Source organism: Anguilla rostrata, chromosome 5, assembly GCF_018555375.3.
Source record: "Anguilla rostrata isolate EN2019 chromosome 5, ASM1855537v3, whole genome shotgun sequence".
Lineage (NCBI taxonomy): Eukaryota > Metazoa > Chordata > Actinopteri > Anguilliformes > Anguillidae > Anguilla > Anguilla rostrata.
The window spans coordinates 23,462,441-23,485,342 of NC_057937.1; the positions used below are offsets into that span (position 1 = coordinate 23,462,441).

The following is a 22,902-nucleotide window of genomic DNA, read 5'->3' on the forward strand; positions in this document are numbered from 1 at the left end:
TATACATCGTTAGAAAGCTTATACTCTCACCTACTGTCAATCAAGCTAGACTATACTAAAAAGGGCGACAACGCCGTAAACAACACGTGTGGTATTACACACAGCTATTTTGGAAGGTACCCAGGCATCACAAATGCGCGTATATTTCACAAACGGATTGTCCAAGACAATACTTGCCCACTCAGTCTCAAAAGCGACATCTCTACGCCTAAACCCACTAGTATTGTTGTATATTCATTCAATATTTAGTCCCAGATATTGACTGTAGAATGACATGGTATAACTTTGTCTCGTTTATTTCGTTATTCAGTGAGCAGCGTTTTCACTGCTGTATTGGCATATCTTAGGGCTATTGCCGGGTTTATTTTGTTGCTATGACAGAATACGATCTTTGAGTGGTGAAAGAATATTTTTATGAATGCCCAGATAGACAGTATTGTCCATTATGTCATTGGTGGGGGGTGCAGTTGCAGATGAGACAGGGAGGGGATGCTTGTTAAATGAACGACCAAAGCAACAATGGTGGCACTGCTAAACTCCTTATTCGGCATAGTTGTCGCGTATCGTCTACTAATGAAGCTAAAACAAAACATTTTTGCTTTTAATGCATAATTTGGTTGCAGTAGCACTGAATGTCTGAGTTCAGTAATTTCGGCACGCTGGTGTGCCAACCACTAGGTGCTTTGCGCTGAGAGGTTAAAGTTTTTTAACTCCAGATGTGAACACCACAGAGACTTGAAAAATGGCTTCAAATGAAGCAAGACATTTGTACCATTTACAATACTAACTTATAGTAAATTATATTTATAATTTAGGAAAAAATAAAGTGCCACAAATGCAATTGTCTCTGCAAAAAATCAAAAATGAATTTGCTCTATTTTAGTTTGCAATGAAATACTGAGAGATTGCATACAGAAGGTTAAAGTATACATGTCCTGGATCAAAAACTCGTTCACCACAAGTGCGTAAAATCTAAGGGTGGATGAGCAGAACTACTAAATATCTATGAATCAAAAAGTAAGCATTGTACCCAGTGTCTCCAAATCTGGCATTACTGCCTTTGTCAGAGCATCTAGTAAAAATGAGTACGAGGTCAGTTCATATAACAAATGGAACAGTTGTGAACACAGGCGTTAACATTTGTCACAAACAAGCATGAGCAATCAATTCTACATAATTGAACAATGAAACAATTATTCAATTAGTAAGGTTGGCAATTCAAATTATTCATTTACAGCACAATTGGCAATTACAGCAAAATTAATTTTCCCATTTGGTAATTAGGTAAAAGATCAGTTTCAAACATGGTTCGACAATGACCAATAATAGATCATTTTTAACATGATAAAACAGTGAGGAGTTTTAGAGTTTTTACATTAGGCTATTCAAACATGTTGATGCAATCAGCAATTTTGTATTTACCGTACACAAATTCATTGGTGGATATTTAAAACAACAACAAGCGGCATCGACTATGACAACATTAAGTTACAGAAAACACTTGAGACTATAATCATCATTGAGTCCTGCTGGGGCCATCGTATTAAGTTTGTGAATGTGATACATCTCTCTTTGAGCAAGCCTTCTAGTCTATTTGCCAGCCTATAACGCCCTATTGTGAACCCGGAAATGTTGAGTACCCCAAAGTTTTATGTAAGAAATGATACAGTATGGGTCCCCAGCATTTAGAAACTGCTGGATGCTAACTTGCATATGTTTGGGCAATTAGCATAATTAGCATTAATTAGCATAATCACCTATATGGACAGTATTTCAGCAACTGCTTGGCCGATTTGGACAATGTTGAAGTGGTTTTGGGGGTTATTGAGGATGCTGAATCCATTTATGACATTTTAAATATTCAAAATGGCCGTTTAAACCAGAAGTGGCCATATTTCAACTCCCGGTGGGCCGATTTTGATGAATTTTGATTCGATTTTTGAGGTTGTTTATGTGCTTAATACATTGGACCTGCATTTAAAGCTGTTAAGTGTTGTCTTAATATAATCACTATCAAAAGTTGGCAAAGTGAGTTATGCTAATATTAGCTAGCTAACAAGCTAACAATAGCTAACTAATTAGCTAGCTAATGAGCAAACATTAGCTAAATGTTAGCTAAGCTAGCTTGTTGCTAATGTGATATAGGAAAACCTAGTGAATTCTTCTCCAGATCCATAGTTAGCATTACTATCTATCAAAAGTTGGCAAAGTGAATTATGCTAATATTAGCTAGCTAACAAGCTAATGTTAGCTAACTAACTAGCTAGCTACCCATGCTGTACATTTCTAACATAAAACTTTGGGGTACTCAACATTTCCGGGTTCACATTGCTGGCAAGTAGACTATTTGTAGGATATTGCCGCCCCGGTGAGAAGGTATAATGCGCTCAATGCCGATGAATCACAAGGATGAGGCCGAGCCATGGTTTTGTTCCATACAGTGACGCGCCATTGCGTATTCCACATTCTGAGTGCGTATGGCTGTTTTGTGTTCAGTGATACGGGTCTTCAGACTGCGTTTAGTCTGGCCTACGTAAGACATCCCGCAAATGCACGTGAGAAGGTAAATCACGTGAGTTAACTTGCAATTAATGAATTGCTTTATGGGGATGGTTTGGCCCATGATGGGATGCTTGAACAACTTGGAATTCACTGTATTGTTACAGCACGCACAATTTCCACAGCGGTACATACCGGTCAAGGAGAGCCATGTTGACTTGTCTGGAGCACTGTGTGTTTGCACGATGGTGTCTCCAATGGTAGAGGCTCTGCGAAATGAGAAAAGGGGAGGAGTTATGGAAACATCTTGTAAGGTAGGTTCAGCCTGTAGGATGTTTCTGTATGATTTCTTTGATGTTGTGAGCGCAATGGTTGAATTCGGTAATGAAACAGATTCTTTGTTGTTGTTTATTTTTGGCCTTGTCACAAAGGAGTTCTGATCGCGGGGTTCTAGCTGCACGTTGGGCGGCTTGTTGGATTGTCGTCATGGAATAGTCTTTTTCTTTGAAACGATTTGTCATTTCTTCAGATTTCAGTGTAAAATCAATGGGGTTCGAATAGTTCCTTTTTATCCGTAAGAATTGGCCGGTTGGGATGTTAGATTTTACATGTTTGGGGTGGTTACACATAACATGTAGGATAGAGTTTCTTGACATTGGTTTTCTGAATATGGATGTTTGAATTTTATTAGTGGCATCTTTGCTGATAGTTAAATCCAAGTATGATATTTCTGCATAACTGGATTCTGAAGTGAATTTGAGAAAGGGTGAGCTGTTATTGATGTAAATTACTAAATCAGTTAGTTCAGTCGGGTAGCCATCCAAAAGCAGAAGAACGTCATCAATATATCTCTTCCATAAATTAATTTTAGAGTGATAAGGGTTAATGGTAGGGTCATGTAGGCCTATCACATTTTGCTCCCACCTACCGACAACCAAACGGGCAACATGCCACCCAAAGCTTCTAACAACACCACTGAGGAATATGTCACCATGGCTCAAGTTTGTGAATTGTTGGACCAGCAAAAAGACTTCTACAGAACTTTGCTTGAACAACAGGAAAAAAGCTTCAAAACTTGTGTACTGATCATAGTTGATTCTTCAAATAAGAGGATTAATGATCTGTCAAAGCAAGTCTATGATCTCAAGGTGAGTCTGGAAATGACCCAAAAGGAATTTGATGATTTTAAAATCTCATGTAAAACTTGGTCCAAGACCTGTAATGAAACCAGGACAGATTTGGACACAATTTGCAAAAGTATGATCTCAACCTCAGACAAGACAGACTATCTGGAGGGCCAGTCAAGGCACCATAATATTGTTGTAGATGACATTAAAGAGTCTGGGAAAGAAAAGGTGTCTGAATGAAGAAAAAGTGAGAGAACTATTCAGTGAAAAACTACATCTGGATCATTTGAAAATGGAGTTGGATTGGGCTCAAAGGACTGGGAAGCCAATGTCATCATCAGAAAGGCCCCGACCCACTGTGGTCAGATTTCTGCGGCTGAAGGACAAACTTTCTGTTCTGGATAAAGCTAAAAAATTTAAGGGCTCAGGCATCTTCATCAATGAGGACTTCCCTGAAGCCATCCGGCAAAGAAGGAAATAACTACTCCCAGCAATGAAGGCAGCTCGAGAAAGAGGTGACGCTGTATATTTGAGATACGACAAACTTATTGTCCATCCACCTACCCAAATCTCGCCACAACAAAGAAATACCAACGCTCAGAGTTTGGCTCATTAGTCACCACCCTTAGGCATTTATACAGTACTTTGATTACTTAACCTCACATCTACAGCACATTATTCTTAACACATACTATGGACTACAACAAATCTGATTTTGAAGGCCAGATCTTTAAGCCCTTTGATCCCTCCGCAATTGACTGTTACAATTTTGATGTTGACCCAGACCTACATTTTTTTTCATCATTTTATGCCTCTAACCTCTGTAGTTTTTATAATGAAACCCAGTTAAATGACGTGTTTCTATGCCTCCAAATATATTCCCTATTTTTCATTTGAATATAAGATGTCTTTCCAGCAACTATGATAAATCCATTCATTATTTATCTTAACTCAAACATTTTTTTTCTGTTATTGCTTTATCAGAAACATGGCTTACAGTGGACTCTAGAGAAATCTTTAAATTACCCAAATACAATTCGGTTCACTACATAAGAGAGAATAAATCTGGAGTTGGAGTATCTCTGTTTATTCATGGTGACTATGATTTTAAAATTAGGGATGATCTCTCTCTGAAGTCAGATAGGGCTGGAATCTGTTTTTTTTAGAGCTCTCTGGTGTCTCTGGTGGAAAGAATGTTATTGTTGGTGTTATTTATCGCCCACCTGAGTCTGTCATCAAAGATTTTAATGAAAGTTTGTCCAGTTCTCTTGACCTGATAAACAATGAGGATAAACTCTGTTACATTTTAGGAGATTTCAGTATTAACCTCTTTAAAAATAAATTAGATACCCTTACTGGGGATTTTCTTAATATTCTTTATTCTAGCTACTTTTTCCCCCTTATTCATAAATCTACACAAGTTAATAAAAATTCAGCAACTTTGATTGATAACATTTTAGCTAACTCTTTGAGTGAATGAATGCAATCTGTATCTTGTATTCAGACTTGTCAGATCACTTTCCTATATTCCAGTACTCTTTAATCAAGGTTAATAGAGCTAAACATATCAAGAAAATAATGCACAAAAGAATTATGAGCAAGTCAAATATTTCAGAATTTAAAGACATGCTTGCCAGTATTTCATGGGATGATCTATATGAGGAAAATAATGCTGATTTTGCGTATCAAAATTTTATGAAAGTTATTAGCTTTAGTTTCAATGAATGTTTTCCAATTGGCAGCCCTACCAAGAAATAGAAGAAATACAGTCAAGACCTCAATAAGCCTTGGTTTACAGTTGATTTACTGAAGCTGTTGAGGAAAAAGAATAAACTGTGCAGAAAATATGTCTCAAATCCTACTCCTCTTACCCATGGTGTTTATAAATCCTATAGAAATAAATATATTCATTCCATCAGATTTGCAAAAAAGAAATATTTCAGTGAAAAATTTAAGAGGTGTTCAAAAGATATTAAAACTGTGTAAAGTAATAAATCAGTTGTTGCAAAGAGAAAAGACTACCCCAGTGCTACCTTCAGTCTTTTTGGATGGAGAAAATTCTCTCAACAATCCATTTGATCTAGCTCAAAAATTTAATACATTTTTTGTTAATATTGGTTATGAATTAGCTAACAAAATGTCTGCTTGTCATGGTAATTCACTGGATTTTATTCCAAGAATTATTCCTATTATTCCTATTTTAAGCCCCCTGATATCCAAGAAATAAGTGACATAATTGATGAACTAAAAACATCTTCAGCTGGTCATGACAATATTTCTGCATTCCTTGTCTAACAGGTGAAACAGTCAATATTGCAGCCACTTGCTCACATCTTTTCTTTGTCTTTGAAAACAGGCGTGGAGCCAGCGGATTAAAAAGTTGTCAAAGTTATTCCTCTGTTTAAAGCAGATGATCCATGTTGTTTTAATAGACCCATATATATTTTGCCATTTTTTTCAAAAATATTAGAAAAAATTATATACCAAAGGATTCTTTTTCATCTAGATTCTAATTCAATTCTTTACAAACATCAATATGGTTTCCTAAAAAATCACTCTACTTATTTGGCTCTGCTTCACCTGATTAACAAAGGTACATCTTCACTTGATAATAATGAATTTACTTGTAGTATTTTCATAGACCTTTCAAAAGCTTTTGATACAGTTAATCATCATATTTTATTGGAAAAGTTGCATAAATATGGTTTTCACGATACTACGTACAAATGGTTAAAAATGATGTCTCCAACAGAAGACAGTTTGTTTGTGTTAAAGGTTGTTATTCCAATAAGGCCAGTCTACTTTGTGGGGTTCCGCAGGGGTCCATTCTTGGACCATTATTATTCCTTATTTATATTAATGATTTGTCTGTCTCAAATATCCTTTCTCCAATAATGTTTGCAGATGACACAACCCTAGTTCTCTCTCATTCAAATTTCAATTCACTGATAAAGGATGCTAATGCTGGTTTAACTGCCTACGCTACATGGTACATGAACTGTGCAGACTACGCAGAAGTATACATTTTTGCAGAATTACCAGTTGGTTGATTGTAGCCAGCTAGCTAAATAATATCACAGATTGGAGGGCAACTAACATGTGTGTTCAATACAAATTAATGGTAATTTTTTTTTCAGTCAGTTAAACTGACTGGACATTATTGTCTGGTGGGACCACATCTGTACAAATGTGCAATTAGGCAAATGTGCCTAATTAGAAAACCAGGGTTAGTTGGCCAAGTGTCATGTTATGTTACCTTAGCTAACATTAGCTAGCTCTCCTACTAGTGAAATGGGATGTTGCTAGCTAAACATAAGCTTTTAGACGCAGCCTCTGGTTAGCTGTTTTGAATTATTCTGGTTTACTGGATGCGTAGGCACAAGCTAATTGCTTTCTCTAGAACTATAAAGGTCAGTAACAAAATCTAATTACGTGGCCTGTGCATGCTGCACAAGTACATGATCAGCCCGTTCACGAGTGCTGCACACAACGCAAATAGGGACTGAACTCATATATCAATTACCCTCCACTGTGTGATATTATTTAGCTAGCTGGCTACAATCAACCAACTGGTAATTCTGCAAAAATACAGTAATTGTGTGGGCACGCTCGTTAGCTATCATCAGGACTGTTTGCTATAGAACAACTAATATAAAACTGTTAATGCTGTGTCATGGGATTTTTAGTGCTCAATCACTATCTCTGCTGAAGAAGTGTGCGAGAGAAAACAAAAAAAACAAAAGACACTGTGTTTACTATCTGGACTCAAGACGCTGCTGTGTTTAAATGTTCTTTATTTTACGCAAGATCAAGCGGGAGAGTACTTCACACAGTATGTGGAATGAGTCTCAACATGACATGCAGTGAAATGGCCCTTTATGCCCTTCTAACATCATCAGATACTGCCTTTCTGTAATTTTCCTTCTCACCACCACCCTGACCTCGGGGTCATGCCTGGTTCACAATGCTTATCTTCGCCCCTTGACCAGGCCTCTAAATCAATTAGGATCTACTTCTTCATCTGGAAAACAACTGCTGTTTTCACATTCTTCCAAATTGGGACATTAGCTGAACAAAAACAAGTTTTAGTTGATTCTAGACACACACATAGTTTTCTTTGTTTAAATATAAGCACATCTGGGTAGTGTAGAGATATAAGCACTCGCCTGCCACCATAGAGACCCGGGTTCAATCCCTGGCAGCGGTACTTCCGGCTTGGTCAGACATTCCTGGGTTACTGCATGGGACAACCAGCTCTAACCTCACTAGGAAAGGTTTACATATGCCATTTATTACAAATATGAGTATTAATTAGCAGGAAACATGTCCGCGCTATGCTTATGCACTGAAAAGTTCACGATAATCTAATAGTGTTTATTACAATTAAATGTATATAATTGAGTTTAAAACTTGAAAGAATTATTTTTAAAAAAAGGCAGTTGTCAGTTATGGGGAATCCAGTCTGAATCCAGTTTTCTGGACCTTTAATGATGAACTAACTGTATAGGCCTACATTGCTTAATGTTTTTTTTCTTTTTACTCAAGATCATTGACTCAGTTATGCTTGTGGTCAAGAGGTGAATATCAGACAGCTGCCTGTCCTGTGTTTTTAGTTCATTTTTCTTTTAGATTTTCTCCACCATACTACTCTCTTCGGTGATTATTGGTAATGATGAGCTACAGTATATACACATCTCAACAAAAAAATGTTTTCAACATACAAAAATGTTATCTGCATAGTTGCGTGTCATCTGCATAACAGTGATAATTAACACCATGACAGCTTGTGATGTCCCCAAGAGGGAGCATGTACTTGGAAAAACCAAAGGACCCAACACCGATCCTTGAGGTACTCCAAAGTTTACCCTGAAATACTCAGAGGAATTATTATTTACCCTAACAGCCTGAGATCTGTCCGTGAGATAGGATTTAAACAACATAAGGGTTTGCCCATTGATACCAACTTATTTTGGAGGAGGATATGGTGGTTTATGGTATCAAAGGCAGCAGTCAGGTCAAGCAGGACAAAAACAGAGATACATCCACAATCAATGGAGGGAAACTGATCGTTCAGTACCCGGGCAAGGGCTGTCTCAGTGCTGTGATGCTTCCTAAAACCAGACTGAAACCTCTCATACACATCATTTTCTTGTAAAAAGAAGAGAGTTGTAGTGCTACAATTTTATCCAGAATCTTTGATAGAAATGGGCGATTTGATATAGGTCTATAGTAAGCCAGGTCTGTCCGATCCAAATTTGATCTCTTCAGAAGCTTGATTTCTGCCTTCTTTAAAGATATGGGAACATAGCTGGATAACAGTGAAGAGTTAATCATATGAAGAATTGGTTTGTTAAGAACAGGAAATAGCTCCTTCAGTAGTTTTGTGGGTATTGGGTCAAGAGTGCAAGTGGTTGATTTGGCAGAAGAAACTAGTTTGATTAGTTCACTCAGAAGTATGGGAGTAAAAATATGAGACTTTCCCTAACAAGTTGCACTTTTCAATCAAAGTTAAAAACGTATCTGTTTGCCGTTGCTTTTAATAAATATTGGGAAACCTACACTGTAAGTTTTAGTTTTAATTTTTCCCTCAACCTTTCATTATGCCATTTGGTTATGGTGTATGTTCTCCAGCTTTGTCTCTAAAAATAGGAAGACTACCATCAATTGCCGCAGTCAGAAAATCGCCATTCTCTCTACTCAGTTCATTTCCATTTCCTGGATTACTGTAAGATACAATTTAAATATCTCTTCAGTGTATCTCTCAGAAGGCAGAGAACTCAGCAAACAGATTAGATCCCATACCTAGGGCTTGCATTACAGCTTTCCGAAATATTTCTGCAGCATCACCCATTGCTTGGGTGGACTCAAACCTTGTTGTAGCCCATGCTGAATATTTATGATTTTTGCTTAGACTTGTCTAAACTGTTTTGGGACATTTAGCTCTAATTCGAGTACACAAATGAAAAGCGCACAGACCGCCTACTGCCATGTACTTCTCTATCTTACTCCAAAATGCTGAATTTGGGTTCTGTCTCTGCAAATCAGGTAGCCCTTCAACTATAATTTGTAAATCAGATGGGCTAAGAAGGGTGTGTTTTAACACCGCAACCATTGCATGCGTTTTTGCCCATCTGTGGGTCAGGAATTGTGTCATCAGCCACAGGTGCTATTGAGGGATTTAAAGAATCTTTTGGTGAAGCAGTGTTTTATTGCTTTGTTTCGGGGCTCAAAAAAGGATAAGCAGTGGTAGATTGGATAAATGTTTTTATTTTTTTTATTTTTACATTTTAAATCTTCCTTACATTGTTTCAGCTGTTTATCATATTCTTTTTTTTTGTTCCTACCATATCATTATTGTGCTTTCATGGCACAACACAACACACATTACAGCTTCTTTCTTTTTTTCATGTATTTATTAGGGCTGCTCCACCACTCAGTCATAGCTTGAGCAAGAGTTTGATCAGTTTGTGCTTTCAAAGCAAAATGTGGATTATCCTTAATCATACCACTATATCTAGGTACAATCACTTCTATACCATCTTTTCCTAATCTCTTCACTTATCATCTCTTTCTTCGTCGCTAGTCCAGCGATTTGTAACACTTCAGAGATTTTCAGATTAGCCATTATGAACAATACACAGCTAGAACAAAGGTGTTTAAATACTTGTCTGTAGCTATGTCCCCATGTGTAAGAGGGTTGCTAAGGGTAAGAAAATTGTTTTCTTCTCTATCATATTAAAGGGAATACAGGAGAAATTCCTATGTGTGTTACTATTATTATTATTATTATTATTATTATTGGTATTTCTTTTTTTTAACCTTACTCCCTTATTTTGGGCTCATATAGTGTCCGTGGTCCTTGGGCTATTAGACCAAAACCTAAACAAAGTTTATAGCACTATTTAAAATAATTTTATTATAGATAGGCTATTATGTTCTGTATAGGATATATTGTGTATAGCATATATAGCAAGCATATCACGTAGACGTAGCACAACAATACAGTGTTATTCTGCAGCCATTCAAGCACTTCAACTCGCGCACATAAAGTTTACAGACACAAAGAAAAAATTGAGCTCAGAACAAGCAAACAGTGCACTTTTTCTTGTGCATTCACTCGCATTGGCAAACAACCAAGGTACTCCTTTTGCATACACATTGGCACACAGCCCAGTTTCTCGCAACATACAGACTAGTCACTAAAGCAATCGCCCCTTTTACAAACGCGGCCCAGAATGTACATTCTACAACTTGGCGCTTGAAAGCACCCAATAACTGCTTCAAATACCTGAGGACTGGAAGTAAGGTAATATAATACCAATATATACGAAAGGGGATCATACTGATCCAGGAAACTACAGGCCTGTCAGTTTAACTTGCATCACATGTAAAATACTGGAATTTATCATTAGAGACAAGTTGCAAATATTTCTTGAAAATAGCAACATCCTAAGGGATAGCCAGCATGGCTTTTGTAAGGGAAGGTCCTACCTGACAAACCTTCTGGTATTCTTTGAAGAAGCAATTAAGTGTTTTGATTATAATAAGGCTTATGATATTATCTATTTAGATTTCCAAAAGGCATTTGATAAAGTACCACATGAGATTGTTAGTAAAATAAGACTGTAGGAATTAGAGGACGTATTTCAGAGTGGATTCGGAAGTGGCTACAGGGTAGAACACAAAGAATAGTAGTAGGAGGGATTTTATCTGAGCAGGGAACTGTTGGAAGTGTCCCACAAGGATCGGTACTGGGACCACTGCTCTTCCTCATTTATATGAATGACCTTGACAGGGACATATAAAGTACATTAGTCAAATTTGCAGATGATACAAAACTTGGGAGGCCCACCTAATGGTTTGAAATCTACGAAAGTATTCCAAGAAGATTTCAATAAAATCCAGAAGTGGGTGGGAACCTGAATGAAATTTAATATAGCCAAATGTAAAGTTCTGCATGTGGGAAATAAAAACATTAGGCAGAATTACTTCATGGGAGGAACAGTATTGGTATATGTGCTCAGTTTGAAAAAGACTTGGGAGTAATGGTTGATCAAAGCCTTTCAGGTTCTAGGCATTGTGCTGTAGCTGTAAAAAAGGCCAACAGGATGCTGGGATATATAACCAAAAGTATTCAGTATAAATCCAAGGACATTATACTTATCTTATACAATACATTTGATAGACCACACTTGGAGTATTGTGTGCAGTTCTGGGGACTGTACTACAAGAAAGATATAGAGGCTCTGGAAAAAGTTCAAAGAAGAGCAACCAAATTGATTCCGGGTATGAAAGATAAAAGCTATAATGCCTATAATGAAAGACAAAATGGGCATAAACCCTCAATTTAAAGAGAGGGGTTTGGGTGCTGGTATTACAAGTTAATTGAATTGCATGTTTATTATAATGCTGTGGGTTTTGCCTCTTATTGGCTGTGTTTGCCTACAGGTCAACACACGTTCTGGCCTCACCCAAAACTGCGCTCCTGCACCTCCTGATATTCTGCCAAACAACAGGTGAGTGAAATTTCAGTAATTATCCATTGGCTTTACCCACATTTGAGAACAGAACTTATTTGATTTATTGATATACTGTATGTCTTGAGTTGCTGTATATTTATAAGATTGGTTAAAAGGAGCTTTGTTCCGTTATCTTCTTTTTGCCCAGTTAGCTGCAGAATTGATCAGTGTAATATGAGTGTAGCTGTATGTTTATTAAACACTGACTTTCCGCCTCCAGAATATAAATTTACATCATGTTCCGCACATATACACACAAATACATGCATGCACACACCTGCTCACACTAGAGTTTGGGGCTACAATTTATGCATTTTTTGCCAGGGAATGTGTTTGGAAGGAATTCAGTTTATCAGACAAATAAATAGAATTCTGGCCTTATTTATTATCAATAAGTTCATAATTGGCAGGTGTGTTTAACAATATGTAATAATGTAATCTCGCATTCTTGGACAAAGATTATCATAAAAATTAAATATAAAAATGTACAACAGGATGCACTGGGGTAAGAAAAATAGGCAATTTGCATCAGTATGCATTTTAGTCATTGTGAGTAAATGTTTTCTCAAAATAATTTTTTTTTCCAATTTTTTCTTTAAAAGAAGCTGGTATGATCTTGCATCATTAGTTGTTTATTTTGATGTATTTGCATGTGATTAGAGGAATCATATCTTACTTATAACATTAAAAAAAACTCTTTAATGCAATTCCTGCTATTCACCACAGTGAGTGGGCCTAGTTGGATAGAAGAAAATGCGATAATTTGCTTTAGCCTGCGTTGCAGACCAATGCATTTTAGAAGACAATAAAATAATTTGCTGATCATTAAAAGCTCATCTTTTGGGTTCAAGTTCATCAAGTTTTGACAGAATAAAATCAAAATATTATTGCCAATCATTTTTTATACCTTTTATTGGCAACGATAGGTCATGGTGTGGAGGGGGCCAGCAGCTAACTTTAAATTGAATCTCTTGTACAGTTGAGGCCAAAAGTTTACATACACCTAGGCTAAAGATATTCAAACTCATTTTTTCACAACTCACAACTCTATGTTACCATTTCTTTTGGCAAGTCAATTAGGGCATCTACTTTGTTCACATCAGAGGTAATTTTAAAACAATCCATTAGAGACAGATTTATTTCAGCTTTAATTCACTATATCAGAATTTCAGTGGGTCTAAAGTTTACGTGCACCAAGTTGACTGTCTCTTTAAATAGTCTGGAAGATTCCATAAATTGATGTAATGACTTTTTAGAAGCTTCTGCTTGGCCAATTGTCATAATTAGGAGTTAATTGAGAGTTAATTGGCACCCGTGGCTGTATTTAAGGACTTACCTTTAGAAGCACTGCCGTTTTGCCCATGATACCATCGGAAAATCCAAGCAACCTCAGCTAAGACCTCAGAAAAATAATCCACAAGTCCACTTCCTCCTTAGGCGCAATTTCCAAACAACAAGGGAACCACAAGCATCTCTACAAACAATTGTATGCAAATATAAAAATTTTGGGACCACACAGACACTGCATAATTCAGGAAGGAGGCACAAATTAACTCCAAGCGCTGAATGAACTTTGGTCCGAATGGTTCAACTGAACCCCAAGACAACAACAAAGGAACTGGTGAAGGAGTTAGAGGCATCAGGTACCAAAGTATCTACATCCACCATTAAGAGTGTCCTACATCGCCATGACTTGAAAGACTGTCACGCAAGGAAGAAGCCCCTGCTCCAAGATCGGCATAAAAAAGCCAGAATGAAGTTTGCAGGTGATCACCAGGACGAAGACCTTGCCATTTGGAGGAGTGTTCTGTGGTCAGATGAAACAAAAATTGAACTGTTTGTTCATAATGATCAGCGCAATATATGGAGGAAAAAGGGTGAGGCTTTTAATCCGAGGAACATCATCCAAATGTGAAGCATGATGTTGTGGGGGTGTTTTGCTGGAAAAGGGACTGGTGCACTTCAGTAAATAGATGGCATAATGAAGAAGGAGGATTATCTAGAAATACTGAAGCAACACCTGAAGACATCAGCTAGAAAGTTGAAACTTGGTTGCAACTGAGTCTTCCAGCAGGACAATGATCCTAAGCATACCTCCACAGTTGTAACAATAGGGCTTAAGGCAACAAAGTGTAAGTATTGGAGTGGCCATCACAAAGCCCTGACCTGAATCCCATGGAAAATTTTTGGACTGAGCTGAAAAAGCATGTTTGAGCAAGGAGGCCCACAAACCTGTCTGAGTTACACCAGTTATGTCAGGAGGAATGGGCAAAAATTGGATTGTGAGAAGCTTGTGGAAGGCAGCCCCAAGTGTTTGATTCAAGTTAAGCAATTAAATGGCAATGCCACCAAATACTAACAAAGTCTATTAAACTTTTGACCCACTGAAAACCTGATATAGTACATAAAAGCTAAAACAAATTTGTCTCTTAGCTATTATTTTGAAATGACCTCTTATGGAAATAAAGTAGATGCCCTAATTGACTTAACACAGGAAATGTATGGTAACATGAAATGTGTGGAGTTGTGAAAAATTGAGTTTGAATGTCTTTAGCCTCGGTGTATGTAAACTTTTGGCCTCAACTGTATGTTTTAGTGCCGCTTGAGATTAGCCGCATAACCTTATCCTCCTGATGCAGGTTCTCAGTGCAGTTTTGATCCGATAGAAACTGCTCCATGCCTACTGCTTCATGCCTGCTGAGCTTACCAACTGTAGTGTGAGTGATGGCAGTGATAAGTTGAGACACAATGAGTCGAAGGCATATTTGAAATTCTAAGCATGGTTATTTGGTAAATGGTAAATGGACTGCATTTATATAGCGCTTTTATCCAAAGCGCTTTACAATTGATGCCTCTCATTCGCCAGAGCAGTTAGGGGTTAGGGGTTAGGTGTCTTGCTCAAGGACACTTCGACATGCCCAGGGTGAGGTTTGAACCGGCAACCCTCCGACTGCCAGACAATCGGTCTTACCTCCTGAGCTATGTCGCCCCCTATTTCCTGTACAGCCCAGAAATATCAATTTTGTTTATTTATTATTTTGTTTATATCAATTTTATTTATTTTTTATTGGTGGAAGGCTTTACATTTTCTGGACTTTGATCATTTTTACAAGCCAAGAACAATACACATGCACACGCATGCACATACACAGACACTCAAACACACACGCATGCATACACATACCCTTTCACATGAAACCATAGATGTAGACTTATATCCAAACCTGTGCTTTTAAAGTACTGTCACATACTGTATTTTGGAAATTAAAACCAATTCCATGTGTTTTTGTGAATTATTGTGTTTTTACTTGCACAGTTTAACAAAGTCATCAGCTGAGCTGAAGAAGATCCTGACAAATGGACAGGTGTGTCTTTGTGTGTATTAAATATATTTATAAATGCATACTGTTATTTTTACATGCAGTTACACAATTAAATATGTAAATGTGCAAATATATACTTCTGTCTTTACAGTTCCTATGGAGCTAGTTCTCTGGTTGCAACCACGCTCTTGTATTCATAGCTTTTTTATTTCCGATTTTTTTTCTCTGTACCTTTTAGGCCGTGTTCCTTAACAAAGGGGCTACACATTTTAAATGTTATTCCTACCTGGAGATATATATAGGACATATAGCAATGATTTTCATTTTTTATCTTCTTTATTTTCTTGTGGTTATTGCCTTGAAATTCCACCTAACTCATGATCTTTATTATTCATTATTAAAATAAGGTATTGTAAGCAGAGGTGTATGCTGCAGCTAATGCTAGCTAGGTGTTAGTTATTAAATGGAGCAATAGTAAACGAGGAACGGCTCAGCTAACTTGTTGCTTGTGTTTGTTTGGCTTATCAAGTTAGCCAAGCCGGCCTTTGAGGTACACAGCCTACAGTTGAGGCCCAATGTTTACGTACACCTAGCCGAAAGACATTCAAACTTATTTTTTCACAACTCCACACATTTCATGTTACCATACATTTCCTGTGTTAAGTCAATTAGGGTATCTACTTTATTTCCATGAGAGGTAATTTCAAAATAATAGCTAAGAGACAGATTTATTTCAGCTTTTATGTCCTATTTCAGATTTTCAGTGGCTCAAAAGTTTACATACACTTTTTTTGTATTTGGTGGCATTGTCTTTTAATTGCTTAACTTGAATCAATCGCTTGGGGTAGCCTTCCACAAGCTTCTCACAATACTAGCCAGAATTTTTGTCCTGACAGAGCTGCTCGGACACGCTTTTTCAGTTCAGTCCACAAATTTTTTATGGGATTCAGGTCAGGGCATTTTGTGGTAGCCACTCCAATATTTCACTTTGTTGTATTTAAGCCATTTTGTTACAACTTTGGAGGTATGCTTAAGATCATTGTCCTGCCAGAAGACCTAGTCACGACCAAGTTTTAACTTTCTAGGTGATGTCTTGCTTCAGTATTTCTTGATAATCATCCTTCTTCATGATGCCATCTATTTTCTGAAGTGCACCAGTCCCTTTTCCAGCAAAACACCCCCACAACATGGTGCTGCCACCCCCATGCTTCACAGTTGGGATGGTGTTCTTCGGATTAAAAGCCTCACACTTTTCCCTCCATAATGCTGATCATTATGGCCAAGCAGTTAAGTTTTTGTTTCATCTGACCTGAGAACACTCCTCCAAAAGGCTAGGTCTTCATCCTGGTGATCACCTGCAAACTTAATTCTGGCTTTTTTATACTGGTCTTGGAGTAGGTGCTTCTTCCTTGTGCGACTGCCGTTCAGGCCATGGCGATGTAGGATTCTCTGTTGGATGTAGATACCTTGGTACCTGATGCCTCCAACTCCTTCACCAGTTCCTTTGTTGTTATCTTTGGGTTCAGTTGAACCTTTTGGACCAAAGTTTGTTCAGCTCAGAGTTAATTTGTGCCTCCTTCCTGAACGATGCTGTGTCTGTGCAGTCCCAAGATTTTTATATTTGCATACAATTAATTGTACAGATGCTTGTGGTACCTTCAGTTGTTTGGAAATTGCTCCTAAGGAGTAACCGGACTTGTGGAGGTCCATAATTTTTTTTCTGAGGTCTTGGCTGAATTGCTTGGATTTTCCCATTGTATGAAGGGCAAAACGGCAGTGCCTTTAAAGGTAGGCCCTTAAATACAGCCACAGGTGCCAATTAACTCCTAATTATGACAATTAGCCAATTAGGAGCTTCTAAAAAGTCATTACATCAATTTATGGAATCTTTCAGACTGTTTAAAGAGACGTTCAACTTGGTATGTGTAAACTTTTGACCCACGGGAATTCTGATATAGTGAATTAAAGCTGAAATACATCTGTCTCTGATTGTTTTAAAATTACCTCTGGTGTGAACAAAGTAGATGTGCTAATTGACTTGCCAAAAGAAATTTATGGTAACATGAAATGTACAGAGTTTTGAAAAATTACGCCCAATACCCAATACGAAGGCAGGTGCCTCTAAAGATAGCGTTTTAACGGTAAAGGAACTTCAAAAGGCAACAAATTTGGGACGCACTTTAATGGCAGTACGACATCACAGAGAGTTCAGGAAACCAACACGAGATCAGTGTTCACTGTTACAACCATAGACTGTATACAAATTACCAACGGACAGACTCAGCGCATATAAATACGGATTCTGTTGTTGTAGCCACAGTTGTTCTGATTCTTTATTTAACCTCTTAGTGCAAAGCCCCTAGTGGTCGGCACGCCGGCGTGCCGAGATTACTAAACTCAGACATCCGGTGCTACTGCAACCAAAGTATGAGTTTAAAACAGAAACGTGTTGTTTTACTTTCATTAGTAGACGATACACGACAACTATTGTCGCTCTGGTTGTTCATTTAACACGCACCCCCTCCCTGCAGTCTCATCTACAAAACACCCCCCACCCTTGACAATAATGGACAATATTGTCTATTTTGGCATTCATAAAAATATTCTTTCAGCACTAAAAAATCATATTCCGTCATAGCAACAAGATAAACCCGACAGTTGCCCTAAATATGCCTATACACCAGTGAAAACGCTGCTCACTGAATAACGAAATAAACAAGAAAGTTTTTTAAAATGATACCGTGTCATTCTACAGTCAATATCTGGGACTAAATATTCTATAAATATACAACCTCATTGTTGGTTTTACGTGTAGAGATGTCCTTTTTGAGACTACGTGGTCATATACTGTCTTGGACAATCCGTTTGGGAAATATACGCGCATTTGTGACGCCTGGGTATCTTCCAAAATAGCTGTGCGTAATACCACACCTGTTGTTTACGGTGTAATCGCCCTTTTTAGTACAGTCTGGCTTGATTGACAATTCATTTATTCAGTAGGTGAGAGTATAAGCTTTCTAACGATGTATAACATGTCTAATGCTGCTTTTGGAATACTGTTTTATAGGTCAGCGTAACAGAAAATATTCTTAGCATCGCATTCACTTACGCATTCACTCTGTGGTAGCGAAACGTGGTCAACGATATTTCGTAATTTCTTGGAAAATACTATCGTTATTGCGGACTTCTGGACATAGCTAAGCCATATGTTTGCTGATAGACCTAGCTGACATCGTTTTCTGGGGCAAAACAGAAGCGAATAGAACTGTATCATTGATACTGTCTCTGTCTCCATCTACTGAACATAGATTAGATTTCATCATTGCTATGTATTACTGCTCAAAATATTTCGGTTATATACGTTATTTTTTAAATTGAGTATCTTTAAATAGGTTAGTGGTGTTATATAATGTGGATATTGCACACTAATGTAAGCGTTAGATGGTAGTGTAATAGTTTTTGTGAAGCATGCAACAGTGATGACGTGAGAGTTGGAACATTGCGAAAAGGTGGTGGACGATTGTGAAAATTGTTTTCGTGTCGTCCTATCCCCATACAAGAAAACATACGAAAGTACAGAGTATAGAAATACACACATGAGTTAATTATTACACATTTAGGTACTGTACCGCATTGTGTGAGATTTTGGATATGTTTCTGGACCCCTAGATATTTTAGACCACTGTACTGATGGAAAGCTTGTAATTCCCACTTGAAAATTATGCAACAGTGAGTTTCTTGAGTCAAAACAGTTGATTTGTAGTGAAATATGTGACTATGTTGTGATTTACAGCAATGCATAATTTAGACATTTCAGATAGATTTGGAGACGCTGGGTACACTGCTTAGTTTTTGCTTCATACATCCATAGTAGTTCTACATATCCACTCTTAGATTTTATGAACTTGTGGTCAAGTTTTTGATCCAGCACATGTATAGTTTAACCTGCTGTATATATGCAGTCTCTCAGTATTTCATTGCGAACTAAAAAAGAGCAAATTCATTTTTGATGTTTTGTATAGACAATTGCATTTGTGGCACTTTATTTCTTCCAAAATTATGAATATAAACTAATTTGCGTTAGTTTTGTAAATTGTACAAATGTCTTGCTTCATGTAAGCCATTTTTCACGTCTCTGTGGTGTTCACATCTGGAGTTATACAGCTTTAAATAGGGTACCCCCTAAATGGAGGATTGGCAAGATTTGGCTTGTGCGCTAAGGGGTTATGGACAATTTGGAAGTCACGTCTGTTTATGTGGACTTACGTGTGGCTTGACTATGAGTTGCCAACTTGAGTGCCCATCTCTGGCCTGATGTGTGTACATTAAGGGTACACCATACACGTGTTAGGGTGTGCTGTGAGTTTTACTCCTGTGAGAAGAGGAAGATATGAGCTCTGGGGAGAAGATTTGCCCTTTGAGTGCTGCACCATTCACCTACTGTAATTGCTTGAAAGTTGCTGTGTGGATGTCATTGAATGTCTGTGTATGCGCATGCATGAGTGAACGCATCAGTGAGATGGATTTACAGTATTAATCAGAATGGGATTGAGAGTGGGGATGAGAAGCGTGTCTGCTGTACTGCCATCTTATGAACTGGATATAAATGTTGTATTGGTCTCTTCTGCTATCAAAGAATTTTAAATGACCTGGTGTTTTATGGCCTCCCACATGGACTCCTCTTTGTCTTCCCTAGATACAATGCCACACCTCTTATCTTTTTTCCTGCACTTCCCTTCTTTTATTTGTCCAGATAAATGAGCAGGACATCAGAATCCAGGGGCTGCTGGGACATGGCAATGGAGGAACTGTATACAAGTGAGTCTCCTTAAAAATGGATCTGAGACTTGTTGAACAACACACTGAGAACATTTATCTCATTCCAACTGATTCGTTCCAGCGAAATAAAATGTCCCAACATTACCAAAATGTAAATTAAAATGCAATCATCCATTTAATATTTCCCTTTCTTTAATGTCTGAATGCTGCCATAATGAAAATTAAAATGTTAATTTGACATTTGAATGACATTTTCTTCTTGTGACTACAAGTGACTACAAAAAGTGCCAGTATTCAGATTGAAATTCTTTATTCAGATTGACAATTCATTTTTTGTGCCTTGAGTACTATGCTGCCAAAAGTGAAAATAGACGTACTATTTGGATGAACATTTTCATTTCCTCTATTAAATATGAATATGAAATAAAAGCAAACAATAACTGGTGGTTTAATCATTCAAAGACTGTCAAAGAGCGGTTCATTTGCACCACCACCGGAGGACAGTATTTTATCCAAAACAGTCTTGGGAACAAGGGAAGTTAGTCATAGATCAAACTATGGTTGTTTCCCAATTTAGGCTTCAGCCTCTTGCAAATTTCACTTGGGAGGATGTGACGCATGTACAAATAGAACAGTATACACTTGTGTTTAGTGTGTGGGAGGGAGCGAGGACAGAGCGGGTCATTTGAATTGAGACCAACTTCGCTCCCATTTATGCTCTGCAGTTTGGGAGGTAATCTTACTGCTGCACAAAGCTTTAATCAGTCACATACTGTGGGATGTAAAACACCTTTAAAATGTCTGCTCTCAACCTGTTTCCATTTATGTCTCTTTATCATTAATTAAGCGATTAACTCTATAAAAATATCAAAAAATATAGCAAGGTTTGTGTGCTTGCTGTTTTCTTTGTCATAAGATTTTATTGTTTTAAAATATATGTAGTGACAATCGGTGTGCTGTAAAAAGGGGGGGAAGTAAAGGATTACCTTTAAACCAAACAGTACTCAGTTTCCATTTATCTTGCTTGATTAACAATACAACAATTAATTCACTGAATAATCAAGTCCAATTTATAGCCTATAATGGTTAAGAAATGATAATGACAGAGGTAACTATACATGAAATTGTTTATATATAATAATAATTAGCAAAAACAATCCCAGTGCTTTCTCTGAATTTGTATCTCAGATTATATAAACATTTTCTTCTCATCACGTTAAAGAATGTGTCATTCATTTTCAAAGAGCATGCAATTTAGTGAAACATGTAAATTGGGAAACATGTCGTTGTCTGCAATGCATAACTCATAATTGAAACTAGAAAAATGATTTTATGAATATCTGTGCTCTTCATTGAGCATTTAATCTGCAGAATCTTCACATGACATAACACATTTTATGTCATCGGAAATGTGGATAGAGGAAAATTGACCCTCAAAGTCATTACAAACTACTAGTAAATTTCTTACCTAAGTTACTCTGACCGAACATTACATTGTCTGCTCAGGACTGGTCCTGTACAAATAATTAGAAAACTGGACATTTTGAACAAAAACGTCTGGCAACCCTAGTCGATATGTTGTTAGATCTTACCCAGCTCAGCTGTATCTTCCTTAGATACAGCTTGGTACCTGTTGCCATAGACTAGAAAGTGCTTGTGGCTTGTGCTTAGGAAGATACCAGCCACCATTTGCCATTAAAGATGATTCATGATGCTGCTGTCCAAGTTCTCTCATGTTACTCCTCTGCTGAGATCACTCCACTGGCTACCAGTTGCTGCCAGGATCAGGTTGAAAGTCCTGACCCTCACCTACACTGCAGCCAACAGGACTACTTACCTACTTACAGGACATGATTCAAACCTACACACTCGCTCGTTCCTACCACGGAGCTTCTTCACCCTACCTCCCCAGTGGTGGAACAAACTCCCTGTTCCTCTACGGACCACTCAGTCACTGCCCATCTTCCGTCATGGTCTGAAGACGCATCTCTTCAGACTATACTTGGACTAACTATCACCACTCTGCAGGGCACTCCCAATCTAGGATCGCTCTTATGACTTACTTACTTATCCTTCCACTTTTTGTATCTGTTAGGATCATTAGGGGTCCAAGCAGCGAAGCTGGTGGAACCCTATTGTATCGGTTAGGATTATTAGGGGTCCAAGCAGCAAAGCTGGTGGAACCCTATTGTATCTGTTAAGATTATTATTAGGGGTCCAAGCAGCGAAGCTGCTGGAACCTTATTGTATTTGTTAGGATTATTATTCTTATTTTTCTCCGCTAAAAGTGTCTGAGGCTCAGCAACCATAAGTCCTAGAGTATGGTTTCTCAACGGGGGCGTTCTGAGATTGCAAGGGGGGGCGCTGGAAGCACAATGGATGAGAGGGGGGCGTTGTGGCCATTACGGGGGGCGTTTGCCCAATATTAATGTTCAAAGAGAATATTGCAGGTTGGAGACCCCAGTGTGAATCAATGTGTAGGAAAATGATGGAGGAACTAGATTTTCATAAAAAAAAAAATACTTATATATACTACACTACACTACAGTGGCTTCTGGAGTCATTTTTGTGAGAGAATTTTACTTCCGCATCTAAAAACGCCAAACCGGAAGTGACGTAGCAGAAGGGAGGGCGGTCATGTTGAACAATAAAGAA

At 37.7% G+C, this 22,902-nt stretch overlaps 1 protein-coding gene across 14 annotated transcripts in view; it reads left to right on the top strand.

Moving 5' to 3' along the window:
- map2k5 (mitogen-activated protein kinase kinase 5) overlaps positions 1 to 22,902 on the top strand; it is a 235,386-nt gene that overhangs the window by 55,092 nt on the left and 157,392 nt on the right. For all 14 annotated transcript variants that reach the window (XR_010330020.1, XR_010330021.1, XM_064335646.1 and 11 more), the window contains 3 exons: positions 12,075 to 12,142; positions 15,462 to 15,510; positions 20,222 to 20,286. Coding sequence is in view for 12 of the 14 variants with exons in the window: in XM_064335646.1 (XP_064191716.1) it covers positions 12,075 to 12,142; positions 15,462 to 15,510; positions 20,222 to 20,286 (182 nt within the window). In the remaining 2 variants the exon portion in view is untranslated. The remainder of the gene's footprint in view (positions 1 to 12,074; positions 12,143 to 15,461; positions 15,511 to 20,221; positions 20,287 to 22,902) is intronic.